The sequence below is a fragment of the Mus caroli genome, unplaced genomic scaffold, assembly GCF_978045245.1.
Source record: "Mus caroli unplaced genomic scaffold, Mus_caroli_1 scaffold_8, whole genome shotgun sequence".
In the NCBI taxonomy this organism is placed as follows: domain Eukaryota; kingdom Metazoa; phylum Chordata; class Mammalia; order Rodentia; family Muridae; genus Mus; species Mus caroli.
In genome coordinates this window covers 128,193,459-128,216,327 of record NW_028227263.1, presented here as the reverse complement: position 1 = coordinate 128,216,327, position 22,869 = coordinate 128,193,459, and the positions used below count along the sequence as shown (strand labels likewise).

General features: G+C 43.1%; 1 protein-coding gene across 1 annotated transcript in view; it reads right to left on the bottom strand.

Annotated features, from left to right (window-relative positions):
• LOC110297408 (NACHT, LRR and PYD domains-containing protein 5) overlaps window positions 1-22,869 on the bottom strand; it is a 50,453-nt gene that overhangs the window by 16,574 nt on the left and 11,010 nt on the right. The window contains 14 exon segments of the mRNA XM_085842478.1: window positions 2,656-2,826; window positions 5,903-6,073; window positions 8,683-8,779; window positions 8,782-8,846; window positions 11,610-11,786; window positions 14,307-14,505; window positions 14,508-14,636; window positions 14,639-15,638; window positions 15,682-15,923; window positions 19,747-19,788; window positions 19,791-19,802; window positions 20,536-20,556; window positions 21,031-21,111; window positions 21,713-21,793. Coding sequence (XP_085698604.1) covers window positions 2,656-2,826; window positions 5,903-6,073; window positions 8,683-8,779; window positions 8,782-8,846; window positions 11,610-11,786; window positions 14,307-14,505; window positions 14,508-14,636; window positions 14,639-15,638; window positions 15,682-15,923; window positions 19,747-19,788; window positions 19,791-19,802; window positions 20,536-20,556; window positions 21,031-21,111; window positions 21,713-21,793 — 2,488 coding nt within the window.

Sequence of the window (22,869 nt, the reverse complement as noted above, 5' to 3'; positions counted from 1 at the left end):
CCAGGTCTCCTTCCATCATATGGGTCCTGGGGATTGAACTCAGGTCATCAAGCTTGGCTGCTACTTCCTTCACCAGCTGCCTCATATCATATGTTTTGTTCACAAGAAGTTATTAGTGGGCTAATTGTTCAAAGGGAATGAACAAGAAGAAGCACCCCATACCCCCAACCAGAATAAACAGCTTGCATTAATCCGAGTTAGCAAAAAATTCGTTCTTTATCAGACTTAAGATTTATGGTTGAAGTTTTTAAAATATTTACATGGGACAATTGTTACACAGCAGCTGAGGAGAATGTCTTCCTACTGTGGCCAGGACGAGTGGTGCTTCTAGGAGCCTCCAACACCATGTATCTGTGGTCTTAGCCCTGAGTCAACTGCTGCCTCCTAAAAAATCTTTTCCTAGGTCCATGTGTGCATGTGTGTGCAGGCCCTTGACAGTTGTTCCTCAAATGAGATCACAAGTCTCATGAGGTTACATAAGATCCTGCTCTCAGAAATCTCAGACTGGAATGATGGCTCAGTGGGTAGACTGCCTTAGACAGTTGTCTAACCTGTGTCTGGATCCCTAGAGTCCAGCACATATCTGCATCCCTGTACCACTAATGGCAGATGGGAGTGCCTTAAAGCTAGAAGGTTGGCTGCTGTTGTCTTCCTTGATGGATCTCCACCATCTAATTACACTGAGGCAGAGTATCTTCCTTGAACATAGCTAGAGCTTGCCAATCTAGTCTGGCATATGCAGTGGCTAACAACAGAGACCCCCAACTCAAGAAGGTGGAAGGAGAGACACAGTGGCCGAGGGTATCCTCAGTGTAGCATGCACATGTCTATACTCACATGGATGGGTGTCTCACACATGAATGGTCACCCCCTCCTTGATACACCAACAGCCCAACTAGAAAGTGACTGAAGTATTGCTAATCACCAGGAGACTAGGACATTCCTAGTGATGTTCTAGAGAACACTTGTCAGGCGCAAGCCACTGTAGCTGGATCCACAGTAGACGTGAAGAAAAGCATTGTTCCATGGAAAAACACAAAGTCAGAGTTGAGTGGCTGATGAAATAACAATCTAAGACCCTAGGAAGAAAAGCCTGTGTCACCAGGAATAACAACTTCGGACTGGGCAGACAACGATACTTAGGGAATACAGCTCCACTATATTTGAAGGAAACCTTTTCCGCTACAAGAAAACAAAGACAGATAGGATTTACAAGGACAGAGCAAAACACAGAAACAGAGAGGGACAGGACTCAACCCAGATGGCTACCCACAGGCACAGGCTATATGCCTGTGCATTCAACAATATCTGTATCAAACATTACAAAAAATGCTGTGCCTGAAATGAACATATAAAGCAGTTTTTTTGGTCCATATTCAGTAATATGACTACATACCATATATACTTCACTATGTCATTAGAAGACATAGTGTGTGCAGAAAAATGCGTACAGGATATTGCAAATACACCATCTTATATTTTTGTAAAACACTGTAAATCTTGAGATTACTGGGTAAAGTTGTTTGCAGGAGGACCTGAGTTCACATCCTAGGAATCCATAGACATGCAGGTCAGACTTAGGGACCTCCTATAATCTCAGTGGTTCTGAGGCAGAGATAGGTCCACTGAGCTAGCTAGCTGGTATAGATGAATTAACAAGCTGGGTTCAAGCTGGACTCTAAACAGAAAGCGACTGAAAACAACAGCAAACATTCAGCCTCCACATACACATGCACATACATCTGTACACACACGTACACATCCTCTTAACCACCTCTCCCCATAAATATACACATGCAAATTAAAAAACAAAGGTTGCATTGGGAAAGAATCTTGAGGGCTAGTAAAATGACATAGTGGGTAAAGGGGCTTGCGGCCAAGCCCAATAATTTGAGTTTGACCCCAGAGACCCACATGGTAGGAAGGAGAGAACCAACTCCTGCAAGTAGTCCTCCCAACCTACATGTGAGTGCTGTGGCATTTTTACTCATCCCCATATATAATCATGTAATAAAAGCCCAGAATCATCTTCAAAACATATACACAAGTAGCAATATCAAAAATGTTTCATACTAATGAGGGTCAAAGAACCAGAGCCCTAAACATACTGGGAGTGCTGAGAGGAATATGAGCCTACGAACCGCCCCCAACTTGAACAATTGGTTCCCCGTTAGTAGTGCCCCCTAGGGAGACTGTGGAACCATTAGGAGGTAGAGCCTTACTGGAGGAAGCACACAGCTGGACTTGGACTGTGAGGGTTACAGCCTCATCTCACTTCCTGTTCTGCTTCCTACCATGTATTTTAAAAAAAAAAAAAAATGTGCTCACCAGCTTCCTGCTCCTGCCATTTTGTTTTTCCTGACTGCTGCCACGCCATCCCCATGGAGCTGGAATCCCTCTCTCTGGAACCACGAGCTAAGACAAACCACAACCCCCTTTCTTCTTAAAGTTACTTTTTGTCAGGGTGTTGCATCACAGCAATACAAAAGTATCCAATACACTGGGGGAAGCTGCTTCCAATGCACCGCATAGCATCACTACCGTCACTCTAACTCCCACACACCAACCTCCCACCCACATCTTTCCCTTGTAGAACACACACACCTATTCATCTGAAAGCTGTGATGGCCTCCCAAAGAAACTAACCAGACTCACATCAGCCGCTGGAGAGCACATTCTGGATTCCTCAGGAACTGACACAGCAGTTGCACTCCTTCAGTCCCCAGGCTGTTGTTTGACAGGCACAGGTGAGTCAAGTTCTGGTTGCTGAAAAGGGATGAGACCAGAAGGTGGCAGCTGGCATGTGTGAGGCCATAGCTGTCCAGTCTGCAAGGAGAGCCCCCATACCCACAACAGAGAAAACAATGAGGTCCATTCTTAAATGTCCCTCCTCCAAACTCGCATTCCAACATTTATTATGATACTATTCACAACAGTTAAACTATGGAGCCAACCGAAGTGTCCAGCAACAGAAGAATTTATATGGAAACTGTATATATAGTTAATGGAATATTAATGGAATATTTTTCCAGCCATCACGAGTATGATAGTTGCCATTTGTAGAGAAATGGAGACAACAAGAGACAAACATATTAAGGGAATCAAGCCAATTTCATTTGTGGTTCCTAGACTTAATGTTTTATTATTTAAAAATGTTTACGTGTATTTGTGCAAGTCTGTATGTATCTATATGCATGTTATATGGGTGGCCGAAGGGGGCACTAAATTCTCTGGAGCTGGAGTTACAGGTGATTGTGAGATGGCCAATGTGGGAACTTCAGAACTCTGGAAGAGCATCAAGTGTTCATAACTGCTGAGCCATCTCTCCAGCCTCACACTTTTAAAAAGTGAATTTATTATGTGCCTGCATGGGGCACAGTGTGAGGGTGAGTTCAGGAGTACATGAGCATGTTCACGCACACGTGCACATAGAGAACAACTGAAAGGAGTCACTTTTCACTATGTGGGTTCAAGAACTAAGCTAAGATTGCCAAGGCCTGGTACTGATCCCGCCAGCCAGCCCATGATTTTATGTGCACATACAATTGTATACATATAAACATCAGAAAAATACAAAAGAATGTGTCTGGAGAATAAAAGGAGATAGTGGGTGGGCACATGGGTGAGAGAAAGGAGAATATCTGTGCATGAGTGTTATGTTAACATACAGGATGTGCATGTATAGGGGCTGGATGGATAGCTCAATGGTAAAGAGAGCTTGCTGTTCTTCCAAAGGGCTTGAGAGTTCAGTCCCCATAACCTATACTGAGTGGTTCACAACTACCTGTAACTCCAGCTCCTAAGGATCTTATACCCTCTTCTGTCCTCCCCAAGTACTGCACTAACACACAGACACCAACAAAATAGAGATCTTAGTAAGCACACACACAAAAACATTCATTGAAACTTTCCCTCAGCAGCAGGCATCTGTACCTACTGAGTCATCTCACTGGCCTAAGATTTCTTTGTTCCTGTCCATCTCACTGAACACCACTATGAATCTATGGGAGGAAACTCCTCTATGTGTGACAATAGATTATGTAAACTGTTTGATTACATATTTGAAGTAATTGACATATTTACTAATGTGAAATCTATTTTATTACCTCATACTTAGCCATTCAAAGGAAAGCTGCCAGACTAGAAAACAAAGCTTTATAGACCCCTTCTCATAGGGCTGTGGCCAAACTAACCACTCCAACAAACCTAAATTCTTAAGATGGCCTGTTGCGTGTACCTGTTTTTCAGTATCACTAATAATGGTGAATAAAGAAATCAGCTGGATTGGTCCAATGTCCAGAAACCACGTTGACATTGTCATTTCTTCTGTTTCTGGCCTGTAAGATTTTATTTATGTGTGTATATGTATGCAGGTGCAGTGCCTGCAGAGGCCAGAGGAGGGCACTGGAGCCCCTTGAAGCTGGAGTAACAGGTAGTTGTGAGCCATCTAATATGGGTGCTTGGAATCCAATCCAGTGGTGAGTGCCCTTAAGTCAGAGCCATCTTTTCAGCATTGTCTCTGGCCTCTAAAGGGCGACTTGTACTGTGTGTTTTCAGTGACATTAATTAGAGCTATGACAGGTGCCACCACACAGCTCTGAATGGTGACTGTGGATCAGAGTTTCTGTTTTGCCCATTGATAATAGTTCATCCATGAATGAGTGACTTATCCTAAACCTGCCTCCTTGCTTACCAGTGAGACTAAAGATGGTGGCCACTCCATAGCTGTTTAGAGAAGGAAGGCAGGCAGGCACTGATGAGAGCTGATAAATCTCATTTCAATTTCAGTGGTGGTTTCTACAATTATTACCTCTTCACTCTCCTCTCTGCACACAGGACAAATGGACAGTAACAACTGCCCCAAATTTCCATGTAGAAGCATGTCTATAAAACAACATTCTTAGACTTGTCTCTTCTCTGTTGGCTCCTTTGTCTCCCCAGGTCAGAATTATTTGGCATTCAAGATGATCCCTCTGTTAGGACCCCTCCTCATCTTTTGGGCATGTGGAGTGTGTGTATGTATGAATGTGTGTGTGTGTGTCTGTGATTGCACATGTATGTGCAGGTGCAAATGTCTCTGCACGCATGCTTGAAGCTCAAAGTTGACATTGGGTATCTTCCTTGCTCAATCTCCATCTTTTTATCGAGGCAGGGTCTCTCTGACTGAACCCAAGGCTCATCAGTTTGTCTAGTCTGAGAAGCCAGATTGCGCTGGAGATCCCCTCTTCCTCCTCAGTGCTGTATGTAACCCACCAAGCCCATCTAGCATTTACAGGGATTCTGGTGATCTGAATTCTGGTCCTCATGCTTGTACAGGGCTTCTTCAACAGTCACCTCCCCAACACTTCTTTCTGGTTTGTACTATGTGTAATAGAAAGGAAGGGGAAGAGTGAGGGAGAGCATGAGAGAGTGCGAGAATGAGAGAGATCTTATTGTGTAGCCCAGGCTGACCTCAGACTTGCTATGATCCTTCTATTTTAGCCTGGGTTCTAGTCATATACAACTATACCCTGTTGGGTATTCTAATTATATAACTGTGCCAACCATGTACATGCTCTGCTTTGGGCTTGAGCAACCAAGAAGAAAGTCATTGGTCACTGAACAAGTGGATAACTATAACTGTGGAGTCAAGTGTGAACTAACCCACTTAGCTCATATAGGTATCACACTCTAAAAGAGCTTTGTTAAGACATAGGTCTTTGACTGACACCCACTAGGCTCCATTTCAACAGAAGGGCTGCCATGATTGAGTGAATGGGGTTTCTTGTATGTCCCAACACCAGGACATTCCCATGAGGCCATAGCTACCATCCTCATTCTGGAGAAACACTCCCCAGCCCCACCCACCTCTGGGGCATCTCAGATGCAATAGAGTCATGGGATGAGAGGAAGGGAAACTCACATCAACTTTTGCAGTGGACACGTTGAGCTACTCAAGGCATTCCCAAGGGATATCATGCTTTTTACTCCCACTGTATTTTTGGCCAGGCTGAGACACTTTAGGCTGGAGGATGAAATAAGAAGCGTGGAGATCATCTCATAGCCAATGAGGGTTAACTCACAGGAATCCAACCTGTAGAGAGAGGCAGCACAAGATTATTTTCTTGTCCCTCTTTGGTAACCCTCTCTCTACTTAGCTCCTTAGGAACTAGAAGAGACTGTTCACACAAATAGTTTTACTTCTTTCTCTCTTCCTTATAGCAGCCTGTCAACACTGTCAACCAGCACATCACACCCCCATAGATGCATTACACCATCTATATTTGCCAAATGGAAAAGAAAAGCATGGGCTGTCAAGTTCTCAGCGAATGAAGGGGTCTCATCACACATACTGAAAACCTGAGTATGAACCAGGACCCATGTGGTACAAGGAGAGAACACATTGCTCTGAGTTGTTCTCTTAACCACACATGCTATATGAACACACACACACACACACACACACACAAATCTAATTTAAAAAATAAGCAAACCAAAGTGTCAGCTCCTTAACGTGTCTTGATAGGGAACACTTCACAAGATGGCCTGTGTCAGCTCTCATTGAGAAAGTTCACCATAGTTACATAACCATTCAAAAAAATGCCTGAGGTTACCTGTGACCTTCTTTTTGAGACAAGGCCTTGTGTTAGCCCAGGTTAGCCTCCATATTGCTAAAAAGCTGAGGCTGACCCCCTCCTTCTGCCCTAACCTCTGGAGCACTGGGATTACAGGTTTAAGAACTATGCTTGGGTTTGTGCACCTATGAGGACTGAACCCTGTACTTCTTGTATACTCTATGAGCCTGTTACCAGCTGAGCTTTTCTACCCCTACCACTTTACCACCCTCCACCACCTTTTCTAAAAACAGGCTATCTAACTAGACAAAGTAGATTGGCTTCAAACTTGCCATCCCCATGACTCAGCAACAACAGTGTTAGGTTACAGGTATATACTCGGTTTTTTTGTTTGTTTGTTTTTTGTTTTGTTGTTTTTGTTTTTCGAGACAGGGTTTCTCTGTGTAGCCCTGGCTGTCCTGGAACTTACTTTGTAGACCAGGCTGGCCTTGAACTCGAAAATCCGCCTGCTTCTGCCTCCCTAGTGCTGGGATTAAAGGTGTGTGCCACTACACCCAGCTTTATATTTTTTAATGTGTATGTGGGCACACACACACACGTGCCATAAAGGGCATGCAGTCAAAGGACAACTTTTAGGAGTTCCTGTTTTCTCTTTCTTCCCTCCCTACCCCCCCCTCCCTCCATCATGGGGGGGGGGGGTCTGGGAATTAAACCCAGGTCATCAGGCTTGGTGGCAAAATCCTTTATCCCCTGGTCCTGTTTTAAATGCTCACAAAACACCGGATTCTTATAAACATGGATGCAATATTTATACCTTAAAATGTGTTTGAAATGTTCAATTTGCTTGCATGTAGCACATTCTTTTGTCCTGTCTCCCATCCCTAACTATAGCATTGCCAAATCACTATTGCCCCTGCCTCTAGAACTTCTCCATTTCTAACTCCCTAGAGCAGTGGTTTTCAACCTTCCTAATGCTGTGACCCTTTAATACAGTTCGTGTTGTGATGATCCCCAACCATAGTTATTTTGTCACTACTTCATAACTGTAAATTTTCTACTGTTATGAGCCATAATGTAAGTATCTGATACACAGGATATCTGATAAATGAGCCCCAAAGGGTTCACTGTGGGACCATGGAAGGCAGTCTGGTTTCTGGTTGAGATAGGTTTGAAAGATAGGACCCCACAGGTGACCCCTCAGGAGATAACCCTGGAAGGGACAGTAAGCATTTTGGCATGCTCCTGACATGAGGCTGCAGCTCTCTGTAATAATTCTGTGGCCATCAGTTACATAAGGTCAACACCCCAAGCCAATCCACAGATAGAGGACATGACCACAGACCACGTAGCCTCCAGACAGATCTCCATTTTAATGAGGCACCTAAAGGTCTGAGGGCTTAGACAATAAACTCCCCTTCCCAGACACTCCTCCCTGGAAAAGGTATTTAACCTCAGGCCTGCCCTGAGAAAGTGGGGTACAGTTTTTACTCATTGCCACTCTCCACCATGACAATAAATGTCTTTAAAACATGGACTGTCTCATTGGAATCCACTGTGAGAAGCAATGGAGCAGGCCTTTGTCTAAAGTGCCAGCCACCTAGTCTCTTGCACAAAGCCTCTCAGTGCTTCCAGCCATGACTTCTACCAAGCAAGCCCCCATTGAGCAAGCCAAGGACTCTCCTCCCCACAGTACTCAACCAGAGCTCTCCCCTCTCTTCCTTTTTGGCCCTGGGCTAGATCCAGCCCATGAGTCCCCAACTCCATTCTCAGCTCTTCTGCAGCTCCCAGCAGTGTCTGGGTGCCCAAGAGTCTGAGAACCTGATGGCTCCAACCTCTGTGCAGGCCTTGGGACCCCCTAGCTAGCTCCAGCAGTCCCCAAGGCTTCAGAATGCGCTCCTCCACCTTTGGAGCAGTGTCCAGCATCTTCACATAGCCAATACTAGCCCAGCACCAGCAAGGGGTAAGTGTAGCTAAGACTCTTGCCTCCCACTTCCACTAGTAGCCAGAGCCCTGGGGCAGAGTGGTTGCAGGTCACCTTTTAACCCACAGTTCACCACCCACAAGTTCCTATATTTTTCAACTTCCTGGAAATTATTCCAAATTTCAAAGTAAAAAGTCACACACTCACCTCAGAGTCTCCAGGGAGCACTTTGGATGTTTCAGTGCTTCACAGGCTAACTTCATGTCATCATCCTTCATGGGAGTGTTCCCTAGATTGAGGTAAAGTTCTGATTGCTAAAAAGGAGCTTCCAGAGATGTTTCAGGCCAGACACTACCTCTGCACTCTTAAACCTGCAGAAGTGGGAGGAGGTGAGAGAGAGAATGGTCATATTTAATTGTTCATTTAGTTATTAATCACATTTAATCAATAACACTCTTTTGTTTACCCATCTAGCCAGCTCTCAAAGCTGTAGCTCTTTGCATACAGTTTTTTTTTTCTGAGACAGAGTTTCTGAGACATAGCCTATACTGTGTGAAACTCTGTTATTCGAATGCTGGGACTGCATCCCTGTGTGAACACTCCTGTCAGTTAAGTTTCCGTTTTCTGAGATGGGCTCTAATTTATCCTAAGCTTGTCTCATACTCACTGTGTAGCTGTGGATGATGCTGAACAGGTTTTTAACAATCGTAAGGTTTTTGTGCGCATGTGCATCCGGTACCCATGGAGGCCAGCAGAGGGCACTAGCTCACCAGAGCTGGATTTAAGACTAGGAACCCAATTCTGGTCTTCTGCAAGACGCTACTGACCTTGGACTTCAGGTCCACCTTCCAGCACTGCCCAAGTGCTAGGATTATAGGCTTGTGCTCTCATGTATATTTTACGTGATTTTGGTGGTTGAAGTCTGCCTTATTGCATGCCAGACAAGAATTCTACTTACTAAGCCACTCCCCTCAGCTCTATTTGCCTTTAATTGTACAGCACTCCACAAAGTGCCAGAGGCCCTAGGAACAGGACATTAAGCAATCCTGTTTTTGGAGAGCTCTCTCCAGAGTGCTGGTTCTCACCTTTCCTAGTGCTGTGACCCTTTCATAATTCCTCATGTTGTAGTGACCCCCAACCATAAAATTATTTTCACTGATACTCATTGCTGCAATGTTACTATTGTTATGAACTGTAATGTAACTATCTGATATGCAGAGTACCTGATATGTGACCCTCATGAATGGGCCATTTGATCCCCAAAGGATCACAACCCACAAACAAATGAGAACCATTTGTTTACAGGGATACCATATAGCATCAAACACAAGACTTTGCTTCATTACTGGGTGTGGCCACACCTACCTGCTGTATCCATTTTTGTGTTTGTTTGTTTGTTTGTTTGTGTTTTGTCAACATGATAAAGCTAGACTCTGGGGAGAATGGCCCTCAATTGAGAAAATGCCTTAATCAAACTGTCGTCTAGGCACACCTGAAGGGCATTTTTGGTTAATTAATGATTTATGTATGAGGGACCAGAGCACTGTGGGCAGTGCCACCCCTGGACAGGTAGTCCTGTGTGCATAACAGGCTGAGAATAAAATGGGGAGCAAGCCAGTTAAGTAGCATTCCTCCACGACTTCTGCAGTTTGTGCTCTGACTTACCTCAAAGACACAATATGACCTGAGAGTTATGAAAGAAAACTTTCGCCCATGTAGCTTTTAGTCATTGTCTCAGATGGGGTTTCTATCCCTGTGATAAAACTCCATCACTTCAGCTTGTAGTCTATCATCTAGGGAATTCAGGGCAGGAACCCAATGTGCATTAGCAACTGAGAACTTGACCAGCCCCAAGCTGGATGCCATGTGGATTTTCCCTGGCTTGGGAGGGCAAGTTAAAGAGTGGGGTTCTTGTCTAAAGTAGAGCTGGGATTTATTCTCCTTCCCCAAGATATCTGGCATCTGTAGCAGGCTCAGATTTGTATTAGTGTTACAGCGTGAGGCTGACTCTCAAGGTTAGTGTTTCTTACAACAGGTAAGATCCCATAGCCTGAGGCAAACAGGCCATGTCCCTTCCTGTAGCTCTCACTGGGACAGAGGTAAGTGGTCTATGCTGTGACTTGACAGCTCTCAATTGGGTCCTTCATGCTCTTTGTCACATATGCTATCTGTACTAAATCATGTGTTGGGAAACTTCTTACTACTCCTAAAAGCCAAATTTCTCCTTTGTTTTGGGGATTTGGTCCAGAGGGACTCCTCAGTAGGATTTGCTGAGATGTGTTAATGAAGGGATGCCTCTGGAGAGGCTCCTTTGACTCAAGCCCAACATCCTTCTTGGGATGACTTGAGTATACTCTCTCATTAATGTGTATGTGTGTGAATGACTGTACATGCACCACATACATGCCAGGGCCCATGGAGGTGGCAAGAGGAAACTTGATTTCCTGAAGCTAGAGTTAGAGAGGCTGTGAGCTACCATGTGGGGGCAGGGAACAGTGCCTGAGTCCTCTGCAAAAGCAGCTGATGTGCTAACCACTTAGCTATCCCCTCCCACCCCTCTACCTCCTTTTCTCTCTTAATAAAGCTGCTCTCCAGTGTTTAAGAGGAAACCTTTCCATTTTAAAGGCCTCATTATGTTTGGATCTCTCTCCATTGTATTGTTCCTGTAAACTCTGCTCTTCCTTCCATCGAACATCCTCTTCTGAAGGGAATCACGTCAGCTTCTTCCCAGACTGACTGCTGTTACCCCTGTTGTATTTAACCATTAGCTGGTCACATATTTGTACAGTTTTAGAGTTATCAAAGAGTGATCAAGGAACAATATAAATCATATAACTTGAACAATTACCTCATGTTATATTATTGGCCTCAAAGTCCTCCTCTCCTGTTCTTCCTTTCTAACCAATTCCTACTTATATTTCAAAATCCACAGTAATTAAACTTGCCTCAAACCCATGTATCTCTTTTTATAAGGTCTTTTGCTCAGCTCCCATTTCATGCTTCTGGAGACTTGGTTCATGCAATAGATCTTTTATAGCATATCCTTTCAGAATAAATCTCCTCAGGGTTTATAGAAGAACCTTGTCTTGGCAGGATAAGCTCCAGCAAAGACTGCTTTCCCCAGGCTGGGTGGCACTTAGGTCATCTTCTGTATTCTGCAGGACTGATTCTACAGCTCAAGGCACAGTATCTTCATGGCCCATTGACTCAGGATGCTGTTACCCAAGTCCAGCTCCTTCAAGTTCCAGTGGCTGCCAAGCACAGAGCAGAAGTTTCCCCACCACTCCATGAGGAGGGGCTTACATTGTGTCCTGTGTCAATGAGGGGAAGAAGTGAGAGAAAATATGATTGAACAGGTAGATTTGAACATGAGTGACTGCCACAGCAAGGCCAGCCACAGGTTGTAGACTAGACTGTAAGGGAGCACCGGACAGCTGAGGAAATAAAGCCAGCTCAGTGGATGCTACCTGGTATGTGCTCTACAGGATCAGCCCTACAGTCAGACTCCTTTGATAGTTCAATATTCCCTGGGGATATGCTAGACCAATTAGAGGAGCCTCCAGTCCTCCAGTCACCTGTTGACTTAAATTCTGGCTCACTAATGGTGAAATGGTATGGTTATGTTATATGGCACTAAAAAATGATTGTATTTTTAAAATTGTGTAACAATGTGCATGAGTCTGTGCATGTATGTGTCTGTATGTGTGTGTGTCTGTGTGTTGTCTTCATGTCTCTGTATCTCTATATATGTGTTTATGGGGGCCAGAAAAAGGCATCAAATCTCCCTGGAGCTGGAGTTATTGGCTACTATGAGCCACCCAAAGTGATGCTAGGAACCAAATCCCCATCCTCTGGAAGAACAGTAAGTGCTCTTAACTACGGAGCCATCTCTTTAGCTTGGATTTTATTTTTACTCTGGAGATATGATCATTCCATTTCCATCTTCGAGTTGAGATTACCACTTCCTGTTAGTGATGACAGCTACCTGGACAAAAACAGTACAGGAAAAGCCAAGTATATGGTAAGGGAAGTGTGTCTAATTTCTAGTAGTGGCAAGAGGAAGGTTACAGGACCCCTGACATGAGACTCCAACTCTGATTCCTTGTCCTCCCTCAGCTGCAAGTGATCTTGGAGGATGCTAGAATATACATGGAAGTGGATAATTGAAAACATGTCTCCATGACAGCTCCCATGAGGACATTATCTGTGTGAGGTGGGACTTTGCTGTGAGGCCTGAGTACCTGAGATCAAACCCAGAGAACTCTGCGGTGGAAAGATCTATTACTGCTAGTTGTTCTCTGATCTCCACGCATGTCATGACATGCACACACCTGTGCACACACACAGAATAGACAGCAGACACACACACACACACACACACACACACACTAAAATGGAACCTTGTTTAAAAACAAAATTCTCTAGAAGTGGACAGTGGAATGGTCATGCCACCTGAGACTGGGAAGAGGGGAAGGGAAAGTTAGTCAAAGACTACAAAATTAATCAAAAGGAACAAGCTTAAATCTGCACATTGTTGTTTTAATTATTATATTGTGATTAATGAGGATATTAACATGTTACATATATACTTAAAAATTGCTAAGTGGTCTTAAAACTTGAACATTAATCCTTTCTCTGTAACCTGCTTACAGAGATGAAGGTATTTTATTATAAAATATTAAATATTGGGCTGGAGAGATGACTCAGCAATTAAGAACACTGACTGCTCTTCCAGAGGTCCTGAATTCAGATCCCAGCAACCACATGGTAGCTCACAACCATCTGTAATGGGATCTGATGCCCTCTCTTTTGGTGTGTCTGAAGACAGCTACAGTGTACTTGTGTATAATAAATACATCCTAAAATATTTAATATTAATTTTTATATATGTGTATTGCAAGCCTAGGACTATGTGCACAAAATGCAAGTGCCTGTGGAGGCCAGAAGAGGGCACTGGAGCACCTAGGCATGGAGTTGTAGGTGGTGAGACACTCCACTGGGTGCTGAGAACCAAAATCTCTATCTCTGGAACAGCAGTACATGCTCATAATCACTGAGTCCTCTTCTGCCTACTTTTGTCAATCTGTCCATCATTCTGACTATCAAATTTTGGAAATGATGGGCCCCAAAGCTGCTGCCAATCTTCAGAAATCAACTTTTAGAAGGGAAAGGCTGGAGCCTGGTGTCATCCAGAGGAGAACTTGTCCCCCCAGAAAGCAATTCCACACAGGGCAGACCACCTTGATGGAGAGACTGGAGGCCAGATGGCAATGATGGGCAGGGCTCATGCACTTTTCTTAGAACTACTTAAGACATGTAAGTCCCTGAAATTTTAACTTCACTTCAGGATCCAAAAGATAGGCTATGGGAAGGGGAGTCAAGGTAGACCTATTGACCTTTGATCTCTGACCCTCTTTCTACTGTGGCCTCATTGAATGATTCTTCTATTTCTGCATTTATTAATTTGGCTGTTCTAATAGGCTTAGTGGTGGAACCTAGCTTGACACCTCTGTCACCTGGAGTTCTGGGATTGCAGGTATGTACACAGTCTATGTGGTGCTAGGATTGAACCCCAGGCTTCATTCATGCTAGGCAACCACTCAACTGGATGAAATATATATCAGCTGAGCTATATCCCCAGCATGGTACTGTTTTAAAAGGGTTTTTTTTCTCTAGATAATGACAAACTGGACTCAGGTCAAGTCCCATTAGTAAACAAGTCATCTTTTAAGTACCATCTAGTATCCCAAATATTTCCAAAGGTCATGTTTAAGCATAGTAATATACAAAAATTATTAACTGGCTTTGGATAAAAATCATCCGATACTCACTCTTGGAGAGCAACAACAGGGCACAGCTCATGAGTGTTATCCACTGAGAAGAGGTCTCTGATATCCACCCAGATTGCCTTCAAGTTCTAACAATGCTTGAGACAGTAGGAAGATACCTTAAAGTCCATCTTCTGGTTAATCAGCAGCCACACTTCTTGGAAGCTGTTGAGAGCCATGTGAACAAAGTCCTGAGACTCAATAGATAATAGAAGGCATCCAGGGTGTCCACCGGGCTGGTGCCATTGACCTGCTGACCTATCAGAGAGACCCAGTGTTGGAGCTCCTGCTCAACAGTTGGAATCATGGGACATTCAAACAGAACCTCCAGAGCTTCAAGATATCCTTGTTCATGAGGCCAAATAAGAAACGCTTCATCCTGAGGAAGTGAGTATTGTCGGTTCTCTTCACCTCCATGATGCTCCTTTGGTTTTTAATGAAGCAAAGATGCTGATTCCATTCCCCTAGCCCTTCTAAAACATAATATAAGGCAGCAAAGAAATCCTGCAGGCTGAGGTGGAAGAAAATATAACACTGCTCACTGTTGTGGCCAACCTGGAGAAGGATGTTCATGTGAAAGAGGGTCAAGATCTCAGACTTCTTTAGGCTATAGGTCTTCAGGTCATCATCTTAGAACACCGACCTTATGGCCCACACTCCTTCAGCTGCCATCGTGCACAAACCCACTAGAGTAATTTGTTCTTCCTGACTGAGAGCGCTCTGGGAAGGCCTTCTCAAGGTGAGTTGGTGGAACACCAACATGGCATACAAACCAGTGAGAGTCTGGCAGGGTAGGGTGCATCTCTTTCCCAAATTCTTCTGTAGCTGTAGAGCATCACAGACCAGGGAGCATTCAGAGGGGACCTGGCATTGGTCAAACAGCTGGTGATTTTCTATCAGAGAGTGGAAGACTTGCATTCTCTCATACTCATTCGAGATGTTCTCGAGGACCAGCTGAGATCTCCTTGATGCAGACAGTGCTTCAACCAGTATATAGAGGGGGGACACAACCATTGACTTGAGTTTTTCTAAGCCTGTGTTTCTGGTGGTACCGATGAGAAAGGACTGGGGTAGGAGGGCCTTCCTCAGGAGGCTGTACATCAGGATATATATGGGCTATTCATCCTTCCAGTCTCTGGATAGTGTCATATCATCATGTTGGAGGACAGAGTCCATATCATCCAAGCCATCTATGACAAGCAAGAGTCTTTCTGGTTGAGACATGATGTTTGTCACTGGAGCCCAGGAGTCTGGCCACTCCTTGGCAATCAACTGTACCAAACTGCTCTTCTCTGTCCACTTTATTTCTCTAACAGAGAAATTAACTGTACCAAACTGCTCTTCTCTGTCCACTTTATTTCTCTAACAGAGAAAAGACATAGGACATTTTTTGGAAGAGTTTATCCTGTGCCCAGTCCAGAACAATACTTCTGGCTAAAACTGACTTTCCAACTCCTGGTCTTCCATGTAGGATAATGGTGTGAGGCTGGAAGGTTTTCTGGTATGGTTTAAAAGCATCAGACAATAATTTCACCTCTGGGCTGTCATAGTATAGATCCACACTTGTGTCGAACTTAGCTATCATATGGGTCTTGTAGTCTTGTAGGTAACCTCCATTATCTGAAGTCAGATAAGAGGACAGAAGCAAAAATGTGAACAAAGTCTTATTTTTAGTGAAACTGACATGTATATCTACACCGTGAGCATAAGTAATATGGCTTAAAACATCTCAAGACAGATGGGAGGAAATCTGAATGGATTTATCATAAAGAGATAGTGGAAGTTTAAGGTGATTAATATGCTAATTGCTTTTAATTGACCACAAATATATTTATAATGAATCAAAATATGTTGTACTGAATACATACAAATATGAGTTGACACACACTCTCTTTGGTTTTAAGTCAGATAGCTATATATAATGTTCTTGCTACTTCATTACCTGTTTTGAAAGAAGAGGTTCATAACTCAAGTTGGCCTCAACTTTGCTATGTAGACAACAATGGCTTTGAACTTCTGATCCTCCTGTCTATGTCCCAACTCCCAGGACTACGGGTGTGAACCACCATGCTTAGTTTTATGTTGCACTGAGGACTGAACCCCATGGCTTTATTCATGTTCACCCCGCCAACTTATTTATATCCATAGTTCAGTCTAGGTTATTCTGAGCCATGTTTTTCTTATGAGATCCATGTAGACTGGGCTCTCTTTGGCTAGTGAGCTGTAGCGATTTGACTTTCTCTCCAGCCCATCTGTGACTATAAGTACACTGCCATCATACCCAACTTTTTATGTTACTCTGGGGTCCTAAAATCAGTACCTCATGCATGCAAGTTCTTAATCTCTATTTGCTTAATCAGACCAATGCATTATCTTTATATTGAACATTAGCCATGCTAACAGATTTAGGTTTGAATGGAGTGTCCGAAGGCAGCCTACAGTTGAACCTAAGATTATCTGGCTTTGCCCCCACCCCACCTATAGACTTAACTATTACACCTATGCTCCAGACTGCCAAATAAATCCTTTCTTCCCCAACTTACTTTTTAGTTATGGTGTTTCGTTGTAGCAATAAAAACCCTGATGATGACAGATATAAATTTCTTTAACAAGGTAGTTATTGAACAAGTGACATGACAATGATACTATGTGCACCATAGTGCCTGGCCCATAGTGAATGGCTCAAGATGCCATCAATATTTATATCTAATAGTATGGATTCCAGTCAGGGAGAGGTGGTGCACAACTGTAATCCTAGCATTCAGGAGGTAGAGGCAGGTGGATCTCTGCAAGTTTGAGGACAGCTTAGTCTACAGAGCAGTTTCCAGTACAGAAACAGTCTTGAAGCCTTACTCATACAAAATAGCATCCAGGGATCCATCCCATAATTAGCCTCCAAACGATGACACCATTGCATACACTAGCAAGTGTTTGCTGAAAGAACCCTGATATAGCAGTCTCTGGTGAGACTAGGCCGGGGCCTAGCAAACACATAAGTGGATGCTCACAGTCAGCTATTGGATGGATCACAGGGCCTCCAATTGAGGAGCTATAGAAACTATCCAAGGAGCTAAAGAGATATGCAACCCTGTAGGTGCAACAACATTATGAACTAACCAGTACCCGAGCTCTTGACTCTAGCTGCATATGTATCAAAAGATGACCTAGTCGGCCATCACTGGAAAGAGAGGCCCATTGGACAAGCAAACTTTATATGCCCCAGTACAGGGGAACGCCAGGGCCAAAAAATGGGAATGGGTGAGTAGGGAAGTGGGGAGGTGGGGAGGTGGGGAGGGTATGGGAGACTTTTGGGATAGCATTGGAAATGTAATTGGGGAAAATATGTAATTAAAAAAAAAAAAACAACAACAACAAAAAAAACACCCCAAAATATCAGTTCTTCAACATGGCTGAATACAGGCCCAACCTGCAGTCTAGACCAGTGGTTCTCAACATTTCCCAAGCTTTGATTCTTCAATCATGTTGTAGTAGCCCCCAACCAGTTATTGCTACCTCATAACTATACTTTTGCTACTCTTGTAAGGCACAATATAAACATCTGATATCTGATATGTGACCCCTGTGAAAGGGTTGTCTGACCCCCAAAAGGGTCGTGACCTACAGGCCTACAGTCATGACTCCCAGCATTGCCTCCCATCAGGATCTTGAAGCAAAGTGGGATGCATCTTGGACTCTCTTGTCCAAGGTGGTCAGATTCTCAGTTCTATTAAGCATACAATGTAAATATCTCATCCAAGTCCCATCACTGCTTTTAATCAGTGCCTCAGTGGACATCATATGCTTAGGGCTAGATTAACCACTAACGAAGAAGAAAGAGCAAAGAAAAAAAATCCCACCAGTGAGGGAATAGAGAAAGAGCAGCTTGCTCATGCAATGCATTAGGCTTCTTGGTCTTGCAAAGATCATATGCCCCGGTACAGGGGAATGCCAGGGCCAGGAACCAGGATTGGGTTGGTTGGGGAGCAGGGCAGGGGGAGTAGAGGGGGCTTTGGGATAGCATTTGAAATGTAAATGAAGAAAATATCTAATATAAAATAAATTGAGAAAAAATTTAGGTGTAGGGAGCATTTTCCACGTATGTATGTATGTATGTATGTATGTATGTATGTATGTATGTATGTATAGGATATGTATGCCTGGTGTCTGAAAAGGTCAGAAGTAGCCTGAAATTTCTAGGAACTGGAGTTATAGATAGTTGCAAGCTGCTCAATGAGTGCTATGAATTGTACCCCAGACCTCTACAAGAGCAGCAATTACTCTAACAATTGTACTATCTCTCCAGCTCTACAATGGAATGAATTTACTTATATTTCACTATGTAAACTTGAATGGCCTGGGACTTATATAGATCCACTTTCCTTTGCCTCTTGAGAGCTGTGATTAACGATAGAATATTGCAAGGCAACACAAGGAATGAAACAATAATGACATTTACAATGGATATTTTTTCTGAGACAGGGTTTCTCCATGTAGCTCTGGCTGTCCTGGAAGTTGCTCTGTAGACCAGGCTGGCTTCAAACTCACAGAGATCAACCCATCTCTGCCTCCTGAGTGCCAAGATTGAAGGAGTGAGCTACTACCATCTGGCTATACTAATGGAATTCTATTTATTCAGTAAAATGGATGGAACTGGCAAGTGCCATTAGGCAAAATGCGCAAGGCGCATGCTCCCCTCACCAGAATATTTTGAGGATTGAACTTTGGTTCTAGTGCAGGAAACATTTCTTTGACTATTTTATTGTCTTTTCAATATTCAACCTTATTGACAACAGCAATGTACCCAAACACATATGCAATTTGATGCAGTCAATATCAAGAGCCTTGCTGATCATTCCTCAAAAAGAAATTGTCAAGGTGCTATTAAATTCATGATAGTATCAATGGAACCAAGAAATCCCTCACCCACAATCTTGTAGACCAATATAAAGAGTCATATACCCTGAAAGAAACAACATTAAAGCCAGTGGGGATAGTGGTAAGAGGATAGACACAGATAACATTCAACTGGGGCTGAAGCACTCAACATTACTATCAGGTAAATTTGAAAGGTTTGTGCATATACAGTATGAGATATGTCATAGGTGTCAAGAACATGTGTGCATATTGATATGGATATGAAAGATAAACCTTAGGTTTCCATCCTCAAAAAATCATTCACTATTAATAACTTATTTTTAACTTGTAATTACATGTCTATGTGTGGGTATGAATGAGAGCCTTGTGCCAGTAGAGGACAAAGGTGTTGGATTTCTTGGATCCAGAATTACACATAGTTCTGAGAACATGATGAGGATGCTGGAAACCAAACTCCAAACCTTCATGCACATACATAAGAAATCAAAGGTCTAATTCTTAAGATCAAAACCTATAGAGCATGTGGCTTTAAATGTGGCCATCTTTACACCCCACCCTATTGGCAAACCTAATGTCTGCTCTTGCTCTGATCTTTTGTCTTTCAGGATGATTTAGTGTCATATTCTGAAGGAGACATTGTGCTTTTTGCAACAAGGAGAGTGAATAAGTCAGTCTAATTGTCACAGCTTGGTATGAGAATACTTCATGTCCAAACTACATAAAGGATTAAGGCACATAATTCTCTGCTCAGATTACGTTCCATGTAGTCTGTGATGTCAGGTCCCTTGCCTCACAAGTTCAGTAAAACAGCCTACATAGGCAGGCAAAGGTGCTCCCATTTGCAATCTAACTACATGTTAGATTGTGCATTCTACATGTGCATTCTACACTAGTTCTTCTGAGTGCCTTAGGATAGCTGTGACTATGAGGTGTTGGGTTATAGGCATTAAGGGTTATCCTTGGTTAGTCATCTCAATGCCTTCAAATTTCAGACCTGTTCTAACAGCTTGCTATTCGAATGTAATGAGCTTGTAAATAAAACTTATAATTGCAGGTGTGTTCGGCTTTGTGTGTGCCAGCAGAGGACATATGTGTGAGATTTCTTGGAGCCTGAATTACATGTAGCTCTGAGAACCTGATGTGGATAATCAAACTCCAATCCTGCATGCATACATATTAGAATTCTGTGGTCTTCTTGTGAGGCTATGCCAGTGCCTGGAAAATACAGAAGTGAATGCTCACAGTCATCTATTGGATGGAACACAGGGCCCCCAACGGAGGAGCTACAGAAATTACCGAAGGAGCTGAAGGTGTCTGTAACCCTATAGGAGGAACAGCAATATGAACTAACCTGTACCCTCTGAACTCATGTCTCTAGCTGCATATGTAGCAGAAGATGCCCTAGTTCTCCATCATTGGGAAGAGAGGCCCCTTGGTCTTGCAAAGATTATATATCCCAGTACAGGGAAATGCCAGGGCCAGGAAGCAGGAGTGGGTAGGTTGGGGAGCAGGGCAGGTGGGGCGGGGGGGGTATAGGGGACTTTCAGGATAGCATTTGAAATGTAAATGAACAAAATATCTAATAAAAATTGTTTAAAAGTAATTCTGGAGCCGGGCATGGAGGCGCACTTGGGAGGCAGAGGCAGGCAGATTTCTAAGTTCAAGGCCAGCCTGGTCTACAAAATGAGTTCCAGGACAGCCAAGGCTACACAGAGAAACCCTGTTTCAAAAAAAAATAAATAAAATAAATAAATAAATAATAAATAATTCTGGAATATAATTCCTCAGATCAAAACCAATAAAATATGCATTTAAGTATAACCATCTCTACACCCTAACCCAGCCTGCAAACCTGACATCTGTTCCACTTCTTCTGATCCATGGTCTTTCAGGATTGTTTTACTGTCATTTTCTGAAGGAGATATTGTGCTTTCTACAACAGAGAAGGAGAATGAATAAGTCAGTCTAATTGTCACAGCTTGGTATGAGAATACTTCATGTCCAAACTACATAAAGAGTTAAGGCAAGTAAGTCCCTGCTCAGATTATGTTCCATGTAGTCTGTGATGTCAGGTCCTTTGTATCACAAGTTCATTAAAACAGCCGACATAGGCAGGCAAAGGTGTTCCCATTTTCAACCTATAACATGTGCATTCTACACTAGTTCTTCTGAGTGCCTTAGGATAGGTGTGACTATGAGGTGCTGGGTTATAGGCATTAAGGGTTATTCTTACTCATCCTCAATGCCTTCAAATTTCAGACCTGTTCTAGCATCTTGCTATTATAATGTAATGAGCTTGTAAATAAAACTTATAATTGCAGGTGTCTTCGGTTTTGTGTGTGCCAACAGAGGACAGATGTGTGGGATTTCTTGGAGCCTGAATTACATGTAGCTCTGAGAACCCTATGTGGATAACCAAACTCCAATCCTGCATGCACACATATTAGAATTCTTGGGTCTAATTTCTCAAATCAAAACCAATAAAATGTATATTTAAGTATACCCATCTGTACACCCCTACCCAGCCTGAAAACCTGAAGTCTGTTCCACTTCTTCTGATCCATTGTCTTTCAGGATTGCTCTACTGTCATTTTCTGAAGGAGACATTGTGCTTTCTGCAACAGAGAGGAAGAGTTAATAAGTCAGTCAGTCTAATTACTCGATCTGTCTAATCTACAAAGGGGTTTAAAGCAAGCCTCTACTTAGTTCATGCCCCTAGTTGTCTGTGATGTCAAGCCCTTGCCTCAGAAGTACAAAAAAGCAGCAGACATAGGCAAAGATACACACCATTTGGAACATAACATGTACATTCTGCACTAGTTTTCTGTGTGGCATAGCTTAGGTGACACAATGAGGTATTGGTCACAGGATTTAAGGGTTAGTTCATCTTCATTAGTCTACCTTAATGCCACCCAATTTCAGAACTGTGTACATACCTATTCGCTTAATACTTGTAATTAGAGCTATCTTCTCCCTTTGTGTGTGTTCATGTGCATGCACGTGGTCTCTTTCCTCTGTAGGCACCTACTTGTTTTTGTTTTGTTTTGTTGAAAAAAATTTGTACATGTCTGTGTATGTGTACATGTGCCCTTTCAGGCCAGAAGAGGACAGCAAACTATATGGAACCATTTTTAAGGGAAGTTCTGAGCCACGTGAATGTGGGTTCCTTGAAGGAACATGACTTTGCTTTTTGTTCAAAGCTGAGATACCATTTTATCAACTCCCCCACCCTTAGGGAACAGAGAATCGGAAGAGAAGCTGTGAACTGCTGTTCCCTGGACATAATACAGCTGTTGGGCATATGAAGACACTCAGCTATGGCTACCTGTGCAATATCAAGACACTTAAAATTGAATCAGAAATTGGGTAGCGGCTCCTGAGGAAGTGTTAGCATTTGGAGTAACTTTTCTGTTGGAGCTTGTCCTCTGCTTGGTTATCAGAGCTCTCTCTGTGTAGACAAGCAAGTCCATGTGCACATTTGTGTGTACACATATGGACCAGAGTTTGACTTTCCATGTCTTTCTTGCTCACTCACAATCTTAATGTTTAAAAATGTCTATATCTTTAAGAATGCCTTGCCTGTATGCATGTCCCTGTAACCTGTGTAGGCTGTGCCCTCTGAGACCACAAGAGAGCAGATTCCCTGAAACTAGACTTAAAGATATAAGCTGGCAAGTAGTAGCTGAAACCT